The sequence below is a fragment of the Acartia tonsa genome, chromosome 15 (genome assembly GCF_053477335.1).
Source record: "Acartia tonsa isolate MP-2025a chromosome 15, ASM5347733v1, whole genome shotgun sequence".
Taxonomy (NCBI): domain Eukaryota; kingdom Metazoa; phylum Arthropoda; class Copepoda; order Calanoida; family Acartiidae; genus Acartia; species Acartia tonsa.
This window is the reverse complement of record NC_137274.1, coordinates 9,078,332-9,099,953: the sequence shown is the minus strand read 5'-3', so window position 1 is coordinate 9,099,953 and position 21,622 is coordinate 9,078,332. Positions and strand designations below refer to the sequence as shown.

Below are 21,622 nucleotides of genomic sequence, written 5' to 3'. Positions count from 1 at the left end.
ATAGATGTATATACAGATAACTACCTCCCTCCCTTTTTCATTGACCTCTTTCGTCTGCTACCAATTTGTTTTCTGCTACTTGGCTGTGTTTACTATAACCACCACCATTAGTTAATTTTAAGTGACCCAATTGAGAGTCGGCACAAGGACACTGCGATGGGAAGATACAGTTATTTAACCCCTTCCCCCTCTAGTGTTTTACTCTGATACAGGAATCACCAAGTTTGAAATCGATAGGATAGTTCTAAAATGTCTAAATTAACAATAAGAACTATCCATTACGGACAGAACTTGATTATAGAAAAGCTTTGCTTTTCAAAATATAAATAAATTTCAGGAAATGTCTTTTATTTTGTCTAATATAGCTAATAGATATTAATTAATAAAATTATTAAATAAAAAAAAACAATAATGTTTCACAATTAGCGCAGTAACAACAATATTTTTATGAAAAAAATTCTACAGTAACGTTGTTTTTTTAAAGGAATTAAAGTTTTTTAAACTGAGGTGGATTCTTAAAAAAAACTTTTTGGCTCACTGCCTCACTAAAATTAGTTAGGCTTGCTAATTTTTTTTTTGTAAAAAAAACCTGCAAAAATTAAATAAAATCATAAAAGGGTTATTAACATAGGATTTTGTTTAATTTTTGTAGATTTTTAATGCGATTTTGGAGGATTTTTCACAAAAAGTTTTAGTGAAGCAGTGAGCCAAAAAAAAATTTAAGAATCCACCTCTGGTTGAAAATATTTACCTATTTTACCAAACAGACATGGCCCTAATTATATAGAAGCTGTGCTACATATTTTTTGAAAAAAAAGAATTATTATATTAATTTACACTGATTTTATAGTTATTATAATATTGAGTTTTTTTTAATTAATCACACTGTTTAAAAAATCAGTTCACGGTGAAATAATCCTGGTAACGAGTATCTCAAATGAACTTATGAATTTTAACGTACAGCTAAACGGCCAAACGACGAAAATATAGATTATGCTCGCACAAAAAAAGAAGGCCTACAAATAATCTGAAATTTGAAACAGTGCAAAGTGTCCAATAAAAAATGACGTCATACAATACAAATAACCAATGATAGTCAAGTATATATTGTAATTGACCGATGGTAAATTGCATACTGGCCTACCATTGGTAATTTTTTCTTAGACACTATACGCTGTTTCGAGGCCTTCTTGTAACAATATAAAAAGCTTAACATGTACGTTCAGCCGTTTGGCAGCAAGCAACCTTTAAAGTTCAAAAATTATTTTTTAAAGATGATCGATTCAAGAAACATTTCATCGTAAACTTGAAAAAATCCACAACTTAAAATTGTTGTCAAATAAAAAACTCCTATTATATTTTTTCAATTTTTAAAAATGATAGTAAGAGTTTAGTATTTGTCAATTTTTCAGGATTAATTTTTTTTAAAAAGTGGCTTCGCCCCTAGCATCTAAAGGGATTATGTTTCTGCCGAACCGATATGGTTCTCATTTACAGTGTAGCTTCTCATAGGTCCTTGGAAGGTCTATAGTTATTTTGCAGGAGGGTACAATCACCCTCCCAAGAGAAATCACAAAAAAACATTGATAAACAGCTGACCTTAACATAGATTGAAAAGAAAGCATTTTCTCGTATTCATTCGAATCCGGTGGATAGGAACCGGTTCTCATCCATACGAAAAAAACTATGTCTAGCATCGTATTATATCCAGCTTTCTACGAATTTAAAAATGTACAATCAAAAGATTATAATTGTTCACTCTATATCCGCGGAAAGCCGTTTATAATACTATGAAAGAAATAACTATTACATGAATCCTCTAGGGGCGTAGCCGCTAGTTATACATTATAGAAAAATATCCAGGGAGGGAGGAGACATCAGACTTTAAATTAATTGGTACCCAAAGTTTTACTAACAGAAGGGATGATTTTGTGTATCATCATTGGGTGCGAACTTTAATTTATCATCCATTGTCTTATACCTTAAGATCCCCTGCAAACATCCTTCTACTTTTTTTGTAGGATAACAGGTTTTATGACTAGATTAATTTTAATTATTATGACTAGATAAATTATTTCATTTTTTTTACAATAGTATTTAAACAAAATCACATATTTTAGTTATAAAAAAGGACAATTTTGTCCAACAATAATAACATTATTTTTTGAAGAATTCTCAAAAAATATTTTAGGGAAAAAAAATCTTAATTTGTACATAATTTTTATAAAATAATGGGGCTGGGCCGGATATCCGGCAATTTTCAACATCCGGCCGAATACCGGATATTGAAACTATACGGATACCGGATATCCGGCCATTATCAATATCCGGCCGAATACCAGATATTGAAACTATACGGATACCGGAGATCCGGCTGGTTTCTAATGCCGGATTATTGAGCCATTCTCAATATCTGGCCGGATACCAGATATCCGGCATTAGAAATCGGCCGGATATCAGGTATCCGGCCAAAAAAGTATCCAGCCCAACCCTGTAAAATAATAAGTACTTTTAGGTTAGGTTAAGTAAAGGACATAAGTGCCCCTTTTGGTTCCACTACCAAAAATTAAGACATTAAAATAATTATTTAATTTTTTTAAGATTTGACAAATTTTAAAATTTAACAAAAAAATATCTAATTTATTATTTATTTTAAAAATTAACAAAGATATACTATAATTATATAATTACTGCAAGAATTTGGAATTTAATTAAAAATTACTAAATTTAAAAAAACAACTAAAATTTAGGCAAAATAAAAAATTTTTTACACCTGGAATGTTTTTGATTTTTTGCAAAATCAATTTTTTTATGGGTTGACTTAATAACTATTGTCAATGAATATATTTTTTATTAGGCAAGTTTTATTTTTGGCTTAAAAATTTCTCAAACATTTTCAATTTAATTCACAAAAAATGTCTTTTTTGAGATGCTATAAACAAAAGTTCAAAAAGTTTTTTTCTGAATTAAAAATTAGTGAATTTGAAAAAAATCAGCAAAAATTTGACAGAATTATGAAAAAAATGAAAAAAAATTAACATTTTTTCATAACAAATTCACTAATATCATAAAGTTCACTTGAGCCCAAGCAATTTGGATTATTTGACTGACATTTCAAAAATATACTTAAAAGGGATAGTTGCATGAGGTGCATTTAACAAGTTTGGGTACTTAGAGTAGTGATTTTAACATATAGAATTGTGTTTTACATTGATGAATAACAAACAATTAGGTTGCATATATCACAAGAAAATAATTTTCAAGACTTGATTTTAAAAAACTATCTGGTAGAAAATATAAATTCTTTCAAATATATGCTTTATAGATGTAGTTTGAACCACTGAACAGGAAAAAATATGCAGTTCGCTAAATTCAAGTTTAAAAGCATTTTGTGCAACTACCCCTCTTAAATAAAACTGATAATTTAGCTGCAAATGATATTTCTATATTTTACAAGACATGTCAATTTGGAGGTTTTTAAAGAAAATTTACATATTTCAATCCAAGGTGTTAAAGGACTTATATTAAGAATGAATTTAACCAATATTTGAAAAGCTACTATTACTAGCATAATATGAGTAGGTTTGAGATATTTTTTTGTCCAATATTGCTTCGAACCGATTAATATCCAGTGAATTAAAAACTGGTTCTTAGCCATACTGAAAAATTATGTACAGCATTGTATTATATCTAGTTTTCTACAAATATAAAAATGTACAATCATAAATAAACTGGTTTTAATCTTATAATTATACATTTTTATGTCCGAGGAAAGCTGTTTATAATTCTATTCAATACATAACTAATTCTTGTTTGCTTTTAAATTTATAGCTACAATAACAATTTTAATTTATTATGGCTTTATTTGTAAGCAACAGCATTTTAATAACAATTCAAGAGTTGGGGCTATGAAGCACAATGTCCAGTTGGGAGCGCTAAGCTTTATTTGTGTCAATTTTGCATTAACACCCTGTGTACCCTGACGGTCTTTACGAAACAGGTTGAGCGCTTTAATTTTAATAGGCGCCATATCACCGCTGCATAAATTCATTTATATATTGCAATTAAAAAAAAGACAGCTGATCACTGTACAAGTTGATTAAGCAATGTTTGTGTTTGGGGGGGAGGGGAGGCCGGGGTGGTGATAAGAGAGAGCGATATACAGTTTATTTATCAACAACCACGTGTAAGGTATAATCACACCACGTGGTGTTATAGAGTATAAACAAAAAGATAAAGTTATGGCAAGTCTGTCATAGCTTGAGGATAAAATGAATACTCTCGCCGCGATAGATATTATTGTACACTGACAACCACGTGGACAGGAAAGCAGAAAAAAACACATTTATCATTTATCAGCTGGATGATAGCGACGAGTCCGTCCGCTGACCTCCAGCGTTGTCATTTGCGGAAAGTCAGGCGGTCGTGGATGACGCATTGATGACGCGTCTAAATCCAGATCGCCACTTGCACCGGAAGTGGTGCCACGTGGGCCACAATAGTGGGAGTAGTAGTGGCTGCCAGCTCCGCTGCCTGATCCACCATAGCTGCTTGTGAAATGACTACCAATACCGCTGCTGCCACCACCAATATGATCTGCTTCAACGCTACGACGATACGGATCATAATCGGAGACACGTGATCGTGAGCGGGAGCGAAGCCCACTGCTGCTGCCAACTCCACCACTGCCCACGCCACTGGACGACAAACCGCCATCACGGCCAGGGCCGATGATGGAGGAAGAGCCGCTGCCAATGCCGCTGCTAGTTGTCCCAGACGCTATGTAGTCGGTGACACTTGGCCGGCTGGAGACGCGTTGCTTTTGATAGCGCAGATAATCTGAGTCATGGTCGTATGACCGTCGTCGCCAGCATGACGTGGAGGAGCTTCCACTACCTGCAATATTAAACATTAAGATTAGTTTCATTGAAAACCTCCGCCTTTCAAAAAAAAATAATATATTCTTTTATGTACAAGCATGAAACAGCGTATAGTGTCCATTAAAAAATTACGACATACAATAAAAAAGACCAATGAATGGCCAGTATACATTGTTATTGACCAATGGTTAATTGTATACTTGCCTATCATAGGTCATTTGTATTATATGACGTCATTTTTTATTGGACATTATAAGCTGTTTCGTACAGGTCAACATACTGCAGATTAGACACTGGACAAGAAATTAATATCCTCCCTCATAATGACAAACAAAATTACCCTGATGAAGATCAAAAATGCTGTCAACTAATAGTTTCAACCAACCAATCTGTATTTAATAAAAGTACCCAATCTTTTTTAGCTAAAGAATGAGAGACCATGACCCTGCGAAACTCCATAAAATGACTAGAAAATAAACAATATCACCATAAGCTAGAAAAAATATTTTTTTTGTTATTTCTAAATATTTAATTATGGGTGGGGGGTTAAGTCGAGCCTCAAATTTTAAATTTTATATCAAAAAGAAAGTGAAAAATAATTGGGAGGGGGAGCGGTGGGGTAAACTTTTCACATTGATGTTTTTTTCTGGAAGGGTGTTGGTACCCTCCCCCAAAATAAGTTACAAACCTTCTCAGGACCTATGAGAAGCTACATTGTAAGAGAAGAATCATATCAGTTTAGCGGTTAGCAAGATCCTTTGGTACACACACAGACAGACAGTCTTACAGACTCAAAGGCAGAGAGACATCCAGTTACTTGTATGAGATACAACTAGAGAGAGGAGTTTATTACACTAGTCCCCAAAGTTCTATAAGAACCTTTTCTTATTTGTTAGCTTAACAACTTTGAAGATTTTAGTGAATTTTGATTGGTTGGTTTATTAAGTTGTGGTTCCAAATCTACTGAAGTGGCAATTTATGTAACATCATTGGGGATGTGCATAAATTTATTGGCCATTGTCTTATCCCTTAAGATCCCTGAGATACAAACAGCCTGACCTGCAACGCTGCCACCAAAATAGCCTGAATCCTTCTCCATTTGTGTCGGGGAGTTGGTCACGTTCCCTGTTTATAGATAAATAATAGACAAAGCCCAAATTGTGTCAAAAATTATCCATGTGACGTCATAAAATTGAAGGAGATGAGAGGAGAAGTGGGAAAGAAAACCCCTAAATAAAGATATGGATAATCACTAATTTTTATGACGTCACATGGATCATTTTTGACACAATTTGGGCTTTGTCTAAATCATGTAGCTGTGTTTAGTGCCCTAGGAACATGGGGATAGATGTCACAGCTATTGGCCTACCTATTCTATTAACGTCATAAGAGGGAAAGTGAAAAGGAAGTGGGAAAGAAACCCCTTAGAAAAGAGAATGGGTTTATAGGGTATTACCAGACGTCAATAAAATAGGTCGGCCAAAAGCAGTGACAGCTATCCCCATTTTGCTAGATCACTATATACAGTTTTACATAAATCATACATAAAAGAGAGCATCCTATATAAACGATATCCTTATATAAAAGTAACAGGATGTCTGTATAAGCATGTGTCTGTCAGTTTGTACCGAATGTGAAGCTCTTTTAGTCCCTATAAAAAAGGGGTTAAATTTTAAAACTGTTGGCCAAAGTATCCCGAATGACGTAATATTAGAGTAGTCTATTATTCTAATATGACGTCATTCAAGATGTTTCGGCCAAAAGTTTTTTAATTTATCCCCTTTTTTTGTAGGCACAATAAAGAACTTGACTAGCAAGTATCATAATGTAAATATGTCTACAATTGCTTCAAGTATTCAAGTATTTTTTATATCATATAAATCTTTTAAATAATCTAACATTCAAAATGTGGGAGGTAATATCTATTTATCTATCTATCTATCTATCTATCTATCTATCTATCTATCTATCTATCTATCTATCTATCTATCTATCTATCTATCTATCTATCTATCTATCTATCTATCTATCTATCTATCTATCTATCTATCTATCTATCTATCTATCTATCTATCTATCTATCTATCTATCTATCTATCTATCTATCTATCTATCTATCTATCTATCTATCTATCTATCTATCTATCTATCTATCTATCTATCTATCTATCTATCTATCTATCTATCTATCTATCTATCTATCTATCTATCTATCTATCTATCTATCTATCTATCTATCTATCTATCTATCTATCTATCTATCTATCTATCTATCTATCTATCTATCTATCTATCTATCTATCTATCTATCTATCTATCTATCTATCTATCTATCTATCTATCTATCTATCTATCTATCTATCTATCTATCTATCTATCTATCTATCTATCTATCTATCTATCTATCTATCTATCTATCTATCTATCTATCTATCTATCTATCTATCTATCTATCTATCTATCTATCTATCTATCTATCTATCTATCTATCTATCTATCTATCTATCTATCTATCTATCTATCTATCTATCTATCTATCTATCTATCTATCTATCTATCTATCTATCTATCTATCTATCTATCTATCTATCTATCTATCTATCTATCTATCTATCTATCTATCTATCTATCTATCTATCTATCTATCTATCTATCTATCTATCTATCTATCTATCTATCTATCTATCTATCTATCTATCTATCTATCTATCTATCTATCTATCTATCTATCTATCTATCTATCTATCTATCTATCTATCTATCTATCTATCTATCTATCTATCTATCTATCTATCTATCTATCTATCTATCTATCTATCTATCTATCTATCTATCTATCTATCTATCTATCTATCTATCTATCTATCTATCTATCTATCTATCTATCTATCTATCTATCTATCTATCTATCTATCTATCTATCTATCTATCTATCTATCTATCTATCTATCTATCTATCTATCTATCTATCTATCTATCTATCTATCTATCTATCTATCTATCTATCTATCTATCTATCTATCTATCTATCTATCTATCTATCTATCTATCTATCTATCTATCTATCTATCTATCTATCTATCTATCTATCTATCTATCTATCTATCTATCTATCTATCTATCTATCTATCTATCTATCTATCTTTCTATCTATCTATCTATCTATCTATCTATCTATCTATCTATCTATCTATCTATCTATCTATCTATCTATCTATCTATCTATCTATCTATCTATCTATCTTGCCTGCGCCGCTAGCCCCAGCCCCTGAGCAGAAACTATAGCAGGAGTGGTCCTTCCCTGTCCCTGTAGTATCCAATGTTAGCTCATTTTACAACAACAACCTTTTAAGACCTGAGATGCTGAAACAGTTTCTTTACAAACCTAAGTAATCAGTTTTGAAATATCTGTCTATTTCCTGTTAAATTAACTATTTAAAGGGATCTAACGTATAAAAAACTAACAGACTTTAAAAAGATGGGTATATATGAGTCTTTCTGTCCGCTAGTGTACAGAAGGGATTTCTAGAATGACTGCAAAACCGAATAATATCCGCTGGATTAGAACCGGTTCACAGCAAATCATAGATTCAATACCAGGTTTAATTTCATTTGATATCCTAGGATAGCTGTCTGTAATATGATGCAATAAATAACTATTAAACACTAATCTTTGTAAAATGAGCCATGATATTGCCTGCGACTGCTGAAACATAGGTTGACCGATATGGTGTGTACATGCTGCTCACAGAAGAGGTGTAGTCATGACCGCTGCTCCCACCGCTAGTATGGTGACCGCTATGTAGCCCGTAGCTGCTGCTTAGGTGCGGAAAGTTGTACCTGAAAACGTAATTAAGTTGTTATGATATGTTATTCTGTCTGTTTGTTTAGTTGTCTGTCTGTTTTTTATATCTGTTTGTCTGTCTATTTTTCTGTCTGTCTGAATGTCTGGTTGTCTGTCTGTTTGATGTATTTTTGTCTGTTTATTTGTCAGTCTATGCGTCTGTCTATCTGTCTGTCTATCTATCTGTCTATCGATCTGTCTGTCTATCTATCTGTCTATCTATCTGTCTATCTATCTGTATGTCTACCTGTATGTCTATCTGTCTATCTATCTGTCTGTCTATCTCTCTGTCTATCTGTCTGTCTCTCAGTCTGTCTATCTGTCTGTCTGTCTGTCTGTCTATCTGTATATCTATCTTTCTGTCTATCTGTCTGTTTTTTTGTCTGTCTGTTTTTTTGTCTGTCTGTTGTTCTGTCTGAAATCTATCTATCTATCTATCTATATACATATATATATCTACCTGGATGTTGAATCATAATGTGACTGGTAGCTAGCAGGATGGTAGTCACTACTCTGTATATATCTATACCTGGATGTTGAATCATAATGTGACTGGCAGCTGGCAGGATGGTAGTCACTACTCTGCTATCTATCTATCTATCTATCTATCTATCTATCTATCTATCTATCTATCTATCTATCTATCTATCTATCTATCTATCTATCTATCTATCTATCTATCTATCTATCTATCTATCTATCTATCTATCTATCTATCTATCTATCTATCTATCTATCTATCTATCTATCTATCTATCTATCTATCTATCTATCTATCTATCTATCTATCTATCTATCTATCTATCTATCTATCTATCTATGTACACCTGGATGTTGAATCATAATGTGACTGGTAGCTGGCAGGATGGTAGTCACTACTCTGCTATCTATCTATCTATCTATCTATCTATCTATCTATCTATCTATCTATCTATCTATCTATCTATCTATCTATCTATCTATCCATTTATCTATCTATCTATCTATCTATCTATCTATCTATCTATCTATCTATCTATCTATCTATCTATCTATATATCTATCTATATATCTATCTATCTATCTATCTATCTATCTATCTATCTATCTATCTATCTATCTATCTATCTATCTATCTATATATCTATCTATGTATACCTGGATGTTGAATCATAATGTGACTGGTAGCTGGCAGGATGGTAGTCAATGCTGCTCTGTTGCCTTGTGGACTGCACATGATGGTCCTGCCAGGCATAGGCACACATTTCAAAATTATGCTAGTATCCAAAGTATTGTAAATTATACTGGTACCCAAAGTAATGTAAATTATACTGGTACCAAAAATAATTGTACATTTTATAACCACTGAAAGCTTTTTATAATAAGATGCGATTTTAGTTTTACCAGCTGTTTGAAATCTGTTAATTAAACTGCTGGATGATTGAAGTGTGTGCCCTGCCTTGTATAGGCTGGTGCCCCGCGGCTCTGGCTCTTGGTGGGAGGGAGGAGGGGCTACCCCACCCCCAGATTTGTACATCATAAGATCCAAATCTGGCGAGGGGTCCAGACTCTTCTCATCTGATAGGGATTTGGGCACTGGGATTCTAGATAGATAGATAGAATGGATGAATAGATAGATAGTTATGTTGAAAGATAGATGGATAGATAGATAGATAGATAGATAGATAGATAGATAGATAGATAGATATATAGATAGATAGATAGATATATAGATAGATAGATAGATAGATAGATAGATAGATAGATAGATAGATAGATAGATAGATAGATAGTAGATAGATAGATAGATAGATAGATAGATAGATAGATAGATAGATAGATAGATAGATAGATAGATAGATAGATAGATAGATAGATAGATAGATAGATAGATAGATAGATAGATAGATAGATAGATAGATAGATAGATAGATAGATAGATAGATAGATAGATAGATAGATAGATAGATAGATAGATAGATAGATAGATAGATAGATAGATAGATAGATAGATAGATAGATAGATAGATAGATAGATAGATAGATAGATAGATAGATAGATAGATAGATAGATAGATAGATAGATAGATAGATAGATAGATAGATAGATAGATGGATAGATAGATTAATAGATTGATTAATAGATTTATAAATAGATTAATAGATAGATTGATAGATATATCAATAGATAGAAAGATAGATAGATTGATAAATTGATAGATTTATAGATAGATTGATATATTGATAGATTTATAGATAGATTGATAAATAGATTTTTAGATAGATTGATAAATTAGATTGATAAATAGATTGATAGATAGATTGATAGATAAATTGATAGACTGATTGATAGATTGATTGATAAATTGAATAATAGATTGATAGATTAGATTAAAAGATTGGTTGTAAATAGAATGATGGAAAGATAGATTGGTAGATAAATTGATTGATTGATAGATTAGATTTATAGATAGATTAATAGATTGATAAATTAATAGATTGAGAGACTATACCTGCTTTTTGGGTTGCTAGTTGAGGATGGGGAATATCTCTAAATAATAATATACAAATCAACCATTTGATTAAACAATCTTTGTCTTGGTGTACTTACATAATTAACAGTTACAAAAATTGATAAGATTGTTTTGAGATATATCGTATATTTTAGCCAGCTGCGAGCATTACTTTATCAGAGCAAACGAAAATCTGATGCTACAACCAAGTATTAATATATCCATTACTAGCGGTTACGCCCCTAGAGGCCTCTAGTAGCACTTTAAATGTTTTTTTCTATGTTGCGTTCAAGTCTGTAAGAAAAATTATTTTTTGTACTTTCTCTTGGGAGATGGTGGTACCCTCCCCCAAAACAGTTATTAAACTTCCCCGGAACAATGAGAAGCTAACCTATTAAGGAGAACACGATTGGTTCAGCGGTTAGCGAAATCCTTGGGTACAAACACACACACACACACACACACACATACACACACACATTCTGTTACTTTATTATAAGGATTTGTATATAAATTTCCTGACTATGATGACTTAATGGAGAACTATGATGACTAGTACTCGAACCACGTCCACCTGGGATAGATAGATAGATTTATTGGTCAGTTTGTAGAATGGAAGAGAATAAGGTAAAAGGGGGTATTGTTGTATTTAAAAACTAACATGGATAACAACATCCATAAAAGAGAAGCACTGAAACGGTAGGACAAACGGACATTGACACTTGTATAGTGTCAGAATTAACTGAATAATCAAAATATAAATGTATAAAAACTGCTTGATACAGGATAATGTTTTTGGACATACTTATATTATAAGACTTGATTATAGAGTTGCTTTGCTTATAACATTATACCAAAAATCGGATGATTAGATCACATAAAAATTTGTTGTTAAAAAAGTTTTAAAAAATCAACATGTTTAAAATGGACGTACAAACATTCTGGTAATGATTACGCTTTCTAAATCGTACCTAACTACTAAAGGAATCGCCCTGCAAAGTTTAAAATCGATAGGATAATTCTAACATGCCTAAATTAACGAAAAAAGCACGGACGGACCGACCCTAATTATAGAAAAGCTTCGCTTTTAAAAAGAAGATAGATGAAGAAGATATCTAGAGCTAATTATTCAAAGGGCATCTAGGGGCTATGTATACTAAAGGGTAAAGAGAAATCAGAAAAAATAGCCTTAAACCTTGCAAAGACTTCAGTCTAAAAAGAAAATAGTTTTAAACCGGGACCTGTGAGATGCTTCCTTAAAAAGGAGAAATCAATCAGTTCATTAGTAATTGTTATTTTTAGCTTTAGACAAAAAAAATCTTACTACTTTATATTTTAGGATATAACTTTTTATAACTGTGTATACAAACGCCATGAAACGTCATGAAATGATTTTCTTATTCTTAAAAGTTCAAACAAAATTTTATGAAAATCTACTTGAGGAGCAATTATGTTTATTATAATTAGGGGTAAAATGATATAATTTATAATCCATTTCCACATCCCTCCCTTATTCTTTATACTTTTACTTTTTATAGATTTCGAAAATTTTTCTTAAAATTTTTTGAAGATTTTTAAAAATTTAATTATTTTAATATTAAACCTATACAAGATTAAAATTTTTCTTTCCTATTTGATCAAGTAACCAGATGTCTGTCTGTCTTTCTTTATGTATGTCCGGTACATGGGATATATTTCTTAAAAGTGTCTATTGAACACAGAACCCTCCATTATAATTTGAAATAATTTAAAATCTTTTGAGAGGAGGGGTGAAAAAAAGCCCTAACACTACGGGGTACGCAATATAGCCTAACAATTGATGTAGAATATACGTGGATATTATGACAGGGGGGAAAAAGTCGTTAATTTAGCTTGCTAATATGGAGATCATTTGTTGGCTAGTTCGTTCATCCAGCATAAAAGGAGGTAATGTGATAAAGGGGAAGGGGGGATATTTTTTTCTTAGCCCGCTGCCAGTTTCACTTTGTTAGAGAACATGAAAATCTGGAGTAAGATCCAAGTAATAAACCTTACTAACTTAACTAACTTTATAAACCTTAAGTTCAAATTATTTTAAAATTTCTATTTATTTGTGTTGCCAGATTTAAAGCTATTTTCCAAATTTGAAACCTAAATTACACTGGTACCCAAATTTTTTTCTCATTCGTCATTCAAGACTGTGGATACTTTTATTGAATTTTAAATAGTTCCTTTCAAACTAATAGTGTACAAACTTTTCAATTAAAAGAAGGGGTAGTTTTGTAAACCATCATTGGATAGAAACATCAATTAAACGTCCACTGTCTTATCCATTCAGATGCCTGCATTTATAGGTTAGATTTTTACTATTAGGAAAGTTATTTTTCAAAACGTTTAATAGACATCTTTCCGTGGATAAGTATAGCTTAAACGGTTCTAATCCAGCGGATAACCAACGGTTTTGGTGTGAACTGACCTGCTCTGACATGATCTACCCAATCCAGAAGGCTCTCCTCTGACTTACTCCGGCGCTGGTGGTGGTGATACCCTGTCTCTCGAATCCCGCCGCCACCGCCACTGCCGCCGCTGTGAGTGCTGTGGCTGTTGGCAGCGGTGGATCTTGAGGACGAGTACCGGCCTCCTTCGCGACCCTCACGACGGTCGCCGCCACTCCCGTTTGGCACACTTTCATCGCTTAGGTATTCATGGCTGGCGGCGGCATGGGCAGCACCGCCGCCGCTGGCCGGCGACTGGCTGCAACGAGACCGGCTGCTGCTGCCCTGGCGCTTAAGATCGCCGGCGGTCCCTGCGCCGCCGCTCTGACCCCCCACTCCCTGAAAAGCGGAGGAGAGGTCATCAAGGCTTATCCGCTTAGCGGATCTATCACTTTTAGTCGATTTGGTCGTCGACGAGTATTCTTTAAGTTCATTTGGCGGCATTGAAACGACCCCCTTCCGGCGGGACCGGCTGGGGTCGAGATGCTTGCTGCTGCTGCTAGTTTTGCCTGCGCTGCCGCCCCTGTCGGCCCTATCACTGCAGGAGTACAAGGGGCTCACCTCACTCTCGTCACTTCTCACTTCTTTCTTTTCAGAAAACTCCACGTTTTTATTTTCATCCAAACTCCCTTGAAACGGTTTACCGTGAACCTGTTTGGTGGGCTGTGCCAGGCCCCCGCCACCGCTCGCGGCGGCTTCCAGCACAAACACTGGCCCCTCTTGGGCATCATAGTAGGTCGACTTATCGGCCGGGCTGCGGTCGTTTTTGTTGCCGGCCAGCGCGACGGCCGCTGCAGCGGCGCCCCGTGGACTGGCCCGTTCCTGCCCTCCGCTAACTCCACTGGGCGCTGCGCTAAAGCTGCCCTCCTTGCTTTTGCTGCGCGGCGGGGGCACTGGCGGAGTTGCGGTTGCCGACGACACACCGCTACCTTTATACTTTTTAACAAACAATGGCTTCTCATCTGAAAAACAATGTGTACTGTCCTCTTTGGACACGAGTTGGCTGCGACAGCTGCCGCCGTCCTCAGCCAACGGTGTTGTCCGATTATTGATGAGACAACACTCGCGGGATGTCTCACCAGTGTCAAGATGGATGGCGAGCTTGCCTGACACCGCCATATTCTCGCCGCACTCCTCATCCTCCCCCTCATCATCTTCGTCCTCTTCTGAGGCTTCATTGCCGCCATCTGCTGGGCCCCGCAGGTTATTTCCACTCCCTGTGGCTGCTGGCATTCCGCTGCTGTGTGTTGATTCACTTCCACTGACCCCGGTGCCGCCTAAATGTAATTTAATGAAAATTAGGATGACAACATCCTAAATGCGAAGCTTTGCAACAGTAGGACAAACAAAAACTTGTAGATTGTCAAAAAATGAATAGTTAGAATATTAATGTATAAAAGTTGAAACAAATTGGAAAGTAAATTTGTTGACAAATACAGTTGCTACACTTTCTAAATTGTACCTAACTACTGCAGGAATCACAATTAAAAGTTTGAAATTAATTAAAATGAATTAAAGACAATTTGAACATGCTAAAATTAACAAAAAAGCTATCTAAACCGGACGAACCGATGGACTAACCCTAATTATAGAAAAGCTTTGCTTGTAAAAATAGAAAGGAGGTATTTTTTTCAATGGGTGGGTGGTTATCAAACTCTCACACCAATTGCCATTAATTTTTTTACAAATTAAGTTTACATTTTTATTTCATGTTTTGTTTTCAGATTTCAAGTGATCCATTGAAAGATATTTGAAAGATAGCTAAAAACAATTTAAGAAAGACTCTAGGACAGAAAATTTGTATACATGAACAGAAAGACACAGCTAGATATAGATTTTGAGAACATTAAAAAGATGGATTTTAAGTATTTTACCTTTTTTGGGATTTGACCTCAACTTATTTTGGTTGAACCCCCCCCCCCCCCCATTCCCTCCCCCCTCAACATATTTAGACCCTGCAGGGATGAGAAAGCTATAACCCTGCAGGGCCTTATCACTAGGGTGATTGGTTATTCCTTAGGTGCCATTCTAACCTTACCTAACCTAACCCAAACTAAATAAATGTATAGGGACACCGCTGTAAGTATCAAACAGACAGAAATTGCGAATTCAAAAAAATAGATGGTGTTTAATCATATGAATATTTACAATAATCCATATGGTACATTATTTGCCAAATGTACCACTTTTCTGCACTACCTCTCCGATTTTGTTAATACTCTATATTTTGGTCCGTTGGGTCATTCAAGGATGCTGGATGGCCAAAAAAAAGTTTCAGAGTCCCTGGATGTCTAGATATCTAGCTATCTATGAAGGTAGGTAACAAAAATGTAAAAAACACCCATTTTTTCACAATTTTAAAAGTTAATTTTTTCATCAATCTTACATCCAATCTATACATTTTATACACCAAAATGATCGTTTATTCATGTAAAAAGCGCACATAATGCTATTTTGGCCAAAACTCTAATTTTACAGGGTGTCCAACAAAAAGTGTATTTTGGATATCTAGCGTAATACCCAAAATACCTGTCTGAAAAAAATCATTTTTTTTGGCTTAAATCCTGTGTTTTATCTGTGTGCATATGTGGTATATAACGGTTCGGACCACCCGGGACTATAAGGTTGTCAAATTTCACTTTGGGACACCCTGTAAATGTGATTTTTGCGTCTGTAGAGCTAAAACTTGGTCCAAATTGGCTATTTTTTTCAAATTACTCTAATATGAGTCTTAGTATGTTTGGCCATAGTGTTTTCTGACCAGATCAATATTTTCATATTTTTTGGACACCCTGTATTTTCAAAAAAAGAGAAAAAAATTTTTTGTTTTTTTAAAATTTTTTTTCTATTTTTAAGTTACTTAAAACTGTCATATAGATACAGATTTTGACTAATAACAATAATATTTGCCTATTTTACAATTTTTTACACTTTTGGGACACCCTGTGCATGTTTTTGAAAAATGATGGTTTTTGCCCATTTTTGGGGGGAAGGAGTCGTTTTAGGGCCATAGACTATTTCTTCATTTTTGTAGAACTTTTCAAGACACATAATTTGTTATTTATGCAAAAACCGCAAAAACCGAACCGTTTTGCCGTTATTCACCGCCAAAGGCAGAATTTTTTACGTTTTTTGCCGTTCCCGAGGTTGTAATGGGCATTTGTGGTAAGAAGACGTTGATTTATCAAGATAACTGTGAAATACTTTTATTTAGGCATTTTAATTTACTAAATTTCATGTGAAGTAAATTTTTTTGTATATCCAACCGATTTTTGTCAAAAGGAATTTCAAATGCACATGATTTATGTTTCTTTAATCACTTATGTTATAGCAATTGTTTATGTTATATTCACTTAATTTTCTTGTTTTAACAATTGAAATCCATCTTGACGAAAAACGGTTAGCTGCACAAAAAATTTTACTTAATATGAAATTTAGTAAATTAAATTACCTAAATAAAAGTATTTAAAAGGGATTTTGATAAATCAACGTTTTCTTACCACAAATGCCAATTACAACCTCCGGAACGGCAAAAACGTAAAAAAATTCCGCCTTTAGCGGTGAATAACGGCAAAACGGTTCGGTTTTTGCGGTTTTTGCATAAATAACAAATGATGTGTCTTGAAAAGTTCTACAAAAATGAAGAAATAGTCTATGGCCCTAAAACGACTCCTTCCCCCCAAAAATGGGCAAAAACCATCATTTTTCAAAAACATGCACAGGGTGTCCCAAAAGTGTAAAAAATTGTAAAATAGGCAAATATTATTGTTATTAGTCAAAATCTGTATCTATATGACAGTTTTAAGTAACTTAAAAATAGAAAAAAAATTAAAAAAAAACAAAAAATTTTTTTCTCTTTTTTTGAAAATACAGGGTGTCCAAAAAATATGAAAATATTGATCTGGTCAGAAAACACTATGGCCAAACATACTAAGACTCATATTAGAGTAATTTGAAAAAAATAGCCAATTTGGACCAAGTTTTAGCTCTACAGACGCAAAAATCACATTTACAGGGTGTCCCAAAGTGAAATTTGACAACCTTATAGTCCCGGGTGGTCCGAACCGTTATATACCACATATGCACACAGATAAAACACAGGATTTAAGCCAAAAAAAATGATTTTTTTCAGACAGGTATTTTGGGTATTACGCTAGATATCCAAAATACACTTTTTGTTGAGCACCCTGTAAAATTAGAGTTTTGGCCAAAATAGCATTATGTGCGCTTTTTACATGAATAAACGATCATTTTGGTGTATAAAATGTATAGATTGGATGTAAGATTGATGAAAAAATTAACTTTTAAAATTGTGAAAAAATGGGTGTTTTTTACATTTTTGTTACCTACCTTCATAGATAGCTAGATATCTAGACATCCAGGGACTCTGAAACTTTTTTTTGGCCATCCAGCATCCTTGAATGACCCAACGGACCAAAATATAGAGTATTAACAAAATCGGAGAGGTAGTGCAGAAAAGTGGTACATTTGGCAAATAATGCACCATATGTAACATTAATTCTAACTATAAATAAAATGAAATATAAAATCATCTGAAGAAGTAAATCTACTACTTGCAACGCAATTTGTAATACAATTTGTTATGTAAATCTAATATTTAAATGAATAGTATTAGTTTATAGATTCTATTATATATTTCAAAATGATATAAAAAAAATTTAAAAATAGGTATTTAACATTTGCTGAAAAAAATAAGAAATTTAAAATTACAGTCAATTAAAAAAATCAACAAATTAATTTTTTTGACCAACTGAAAATTTGGCGGCACATAAGTTTGTTTACCTGTAAAATATCCAGGGCTCATACGCACCCCTCCGCCGGGGAGGGGTTTGGAGTATTTGTGGTGGTAGTTCACTTCATATCTAAATATAATTATAATAAAGTAACAGGATGTGTGTTTGTCTATCTGTGTGTCTTTGTGTCTGTCTGTCTGTCTGTCTGTCTGTGTGACTGTCTGTCTGTCTGTGTGACTGTCTGTCTGTCTGTGTGACTGTCTGTGTGTCTGTCTGTCTGTCTGTGTGTCTGTCTGTCTGTGTGTCTGTGTGTCTGTGTGTCTGTCTGTGTGTCTGTGTGTCTGTCTGTGTGTCTGTCTGTGTGTCTGTCTGTATGTGTGTCTGTATGTTTGTGTGTCTGTCTGTGTGTCTGTCTGTGTGTCTGTCTGTATGTGTGTCTGTATGTGTGTCTGTCTGTGTGTCTGTCTGTTTGTGTGTCTGTCTGTGTGTCTGTCTGTGTGTCTGTCTGTATGTGTGTCTGTATGTGTGTCTGTCTGTGTGTCTGTCTGTTTGTGTGTCTGTCTGTGTGTCTGTCTGTGTGTCTGTCTTTCTGTATGTCTGTCTGTATGTCTGTCTGTCTGTCTGTGTGACTGTCTGTGTGTCTGTCTGTGTGTATGTGTGTCTGTCTGTGTGTCTGTTTGTGTGTCTGTCTGTGTGTCTGTCTGTCTGTGTGTCTGTGTGTCTGTCTGTCTGTCTGTGTGTCTGTCTGTCTGTGTGTCTGTCCGTCTGTGTGTCTGTCTGTCTGTCTGTGTGACTGTCTGTGTGTCTGTCTGTGTGTATGTGTGTCTGTCTGTGTGTCTGTCTGTCTGTCTGTGTGACTGTCTGTGTGACTGTCTGTGTGTATGTGTGTCTGTCTGTGTGTCTGTCTGTGTGTCTGTCTGTCTGTCTGTCTGTCTGTCTGTGTGTCTGTCTGTGTGTCTGTCTGTATGTGTGTCTGTATGTTTGTGTGTCTGTCTGTGTGTCTGTCTGTGTGTCTGTCTGTATGTGTGTCTGTATGTGTGTCTGTCTGTGTGTCTGTCTGTTTGTGTGTCTGTCTGTGTGTCTGTCTGTGTGTCTGTCTGTATGTGTGTCTGTATGTGTGTCTGTCTGTGTGTCTGTCTGTTTGTGTGTCTGTCTGTGTGTCTGTCTGTGTGTCTGTCTTTCTGTATGTCTGTCTGTATGTCTGTCTGTCTGTCTGTGTGACTGTCTGTGTGTCTGTCTGTGTGTATGTGTGTCTGTCTGTGTGTCTGTTTGTGTGTCTGTCTGTGTGTCTGTCTGTGTGTCTGTCTGTCTGTGTGTCTGTCCGTCTGTGTGTCTGTCTGTCTGTCTGTGTGACTGTCTGTGTGTCTGTCTGTGTGTATGTGTGTCTGTCTGTGTGTCTGTCTGTCTGTCTGTGTGACTGTCTGTGTGACTGTCTGTGTGTATGTGTGTCTGTCTGTCTGTCTGTCTGTCTGTCTGTCTGTCTGTGTGTCTGTCTGTGTGTCTGTCTGTATGTGTGTCTGTATGTTTGTGTGTCTGTCTGTGTGTCTGTCTGTGTGTCTGTCTGTATGTGTGTCTGTATGTGTGTCTGTCTGTGTGTCTGTCTGTTTGTGTGTCTGTCTGTGTGTCTGTCTGTGTGTCTGTCTGTATGTGTGTCTGTATGTGTGTCTGTCTGTGTGTCTGTCTGTTTGTGTGTCTGTCTGTGTGTCTGTCTGTGTGTCTGTCTTTCTGTATGTCTGTCTGTATGTCTGTCTGTCTGTCTGTGTGACTGTCTGTGTGTCTGTCTGTGTGTATGTGTGTCTGTCTGTGTGTCTGTTTGTGTGTCTGTCTGTGTGTCTGTCTGTCTGTCTGTCTGTCTGTCTGTCTGTCTGTCTGTGTGTCTGTCTGTCTGTGTGTCTGTCCGTCTGTGTGTCTGTCTGTCTGTCTGTGTGACTGTCTGTGTGTCTGTCTGTGTGTATGTGTGTCTGTCTGTGTGTCTGTCTGTCTGTCTGTGTGACTGTCTGTGTGACTGTCTGTGTGACTGTCTGTGTGTATGTGTGTCTGTCTGTGTGTCTGTCTGTCTGTCTGTCTGTCTGTCTGTGTGTCTGTCTATAATAATATTGAAGAGAAAAATTCACGAAACATTTATATTTTTTAATATTCAATATTTGTATGATGACTTATGGACTGTGACAGTCAAAGTAAATTACATACTGGATGCTCAGAACAACGGGTATTTTAATTTTGATACTCTTATCCATAAAAACTTAGAAAATCTTTCGTAAAACACAAAAGATATGGAAAAATGACGTCATACGTCAAAGTGACCAATGTGAGGCCAGTAAGAATTTTACCATTGGTCAATTACAGTGTATCCTGGGCTCTCATTGGTCAATTACAGTGTATACTGGGCTCTCATTGGTCAATTACAGTGTATACTGGGCTCTCATTGGTCAATTCTATTGTATAACATCATTTTTTTTGGTGTCACTTTACGCTGTCTCATTGGGAAATATTTAAAAAGCAAAAAAGCTGCCTGTCCTTTCATCTTTAAACACATCTTTTTTCAGTCGTTTATCTTGAATATTTATCTTCTAATCTATAGACAGACGGACGGACTAAAATTTGAAATTATAGAGTAGCTTCGCTACTAATAAATGGATAATCTTGAGAATAGTTATTTCTAGCATCGTATTATAAACAGCTTTCCGCAGATATAAAAATCCAGTTTTTAGCCCCGAGAAGCAGGAGCCACGGACTGAAAAAAAACTGGTTTTAATCTTATGATTGTACGTTTTAAAACTGGATATAATATGATGCTAGACATAATTTTTCAGTATGGCTGAGAACTGGTTCTGATCCACCAGATAATAATCAGTTTTGAAGCAATACGGGAATAGTTATTTCTCGCATCGTATTGTAAACAGCTTTCCGCGGATATAGAATGTACAATTATAAGATTAAAACAAGTTTTTTTAAGTCCCGAGGTGCCGAAGGCACGGGCAAAAAAACTGGTTTTAATCTTATGATTGTACATTTTTATATTCGTAGAAAGCTGGATATAATACGATACTAGACATAGTTTTTTTCGTATGGATGAGAACCGGTTCCTATCCACCGGATTCGAATGAATACGAGAATAGTTATTTCTCGTATCGTATTATAAACGGCTTTCCGCGGATATAGAATGTACAATTATAAG

The 21,622-nt window shown here is 34.9% G+C and overlaps 1 protein-coding gene across 1 annotated transcript in view; it reads right to left on the bottom strand.

Annotated features, from left to right (window-relative positions):
• Positions 1-331: 331 nt before the first annotated feature.
• Positions 332-21,622, bottom strand: part of LOC145307696 (uncharacterized) — a 23,493-nt gene continuing 2,202 nt past the window's right edge. Inside the window, exons 3-12 of the mRNA XM_080150194.1 lie at positions 18,494-18,573; positions 13,672-14,967; positions 11,737-11,790; positions 11,217-11,256; positions 10,163-10,307; positions 9,862-9,947; positions 8,578-8,720; positions 8,128-8,187; positions 5,940-6,005; positions 332-4,896 (exon numbers count right to left, since the gene is read on the bottom strand). Of these exons, the coding sequence (XP_080006320.1) occupies positions 4,349-4,896; positions 5,940-6,005; positions 8,128-8,187; positions 8,578-8,720; positions 9,862-9,947; positions 10,163-10,307; positions 11,217-11,256; positions 11,737-11,790; positions 13,672-14,967; positions 18,494-18,515 (2,460 nt within the window). The 5' untranslated portion in view covers positions 18,516-18,573 and the 3' untranslated portion in view covers positions 332-4,348. The remainder of the gene's footprint in view (positions 4,897-5,939; positions 6,006-8,127; positions 8,188-8,577; positions 8,721-9,861; positions 9,948-10,162; positions 10,308-11,216; positions 11,257-11,736; positions 11,791-13,671; positions 14,968-18,493; positions 18,574-21,622) is intronic.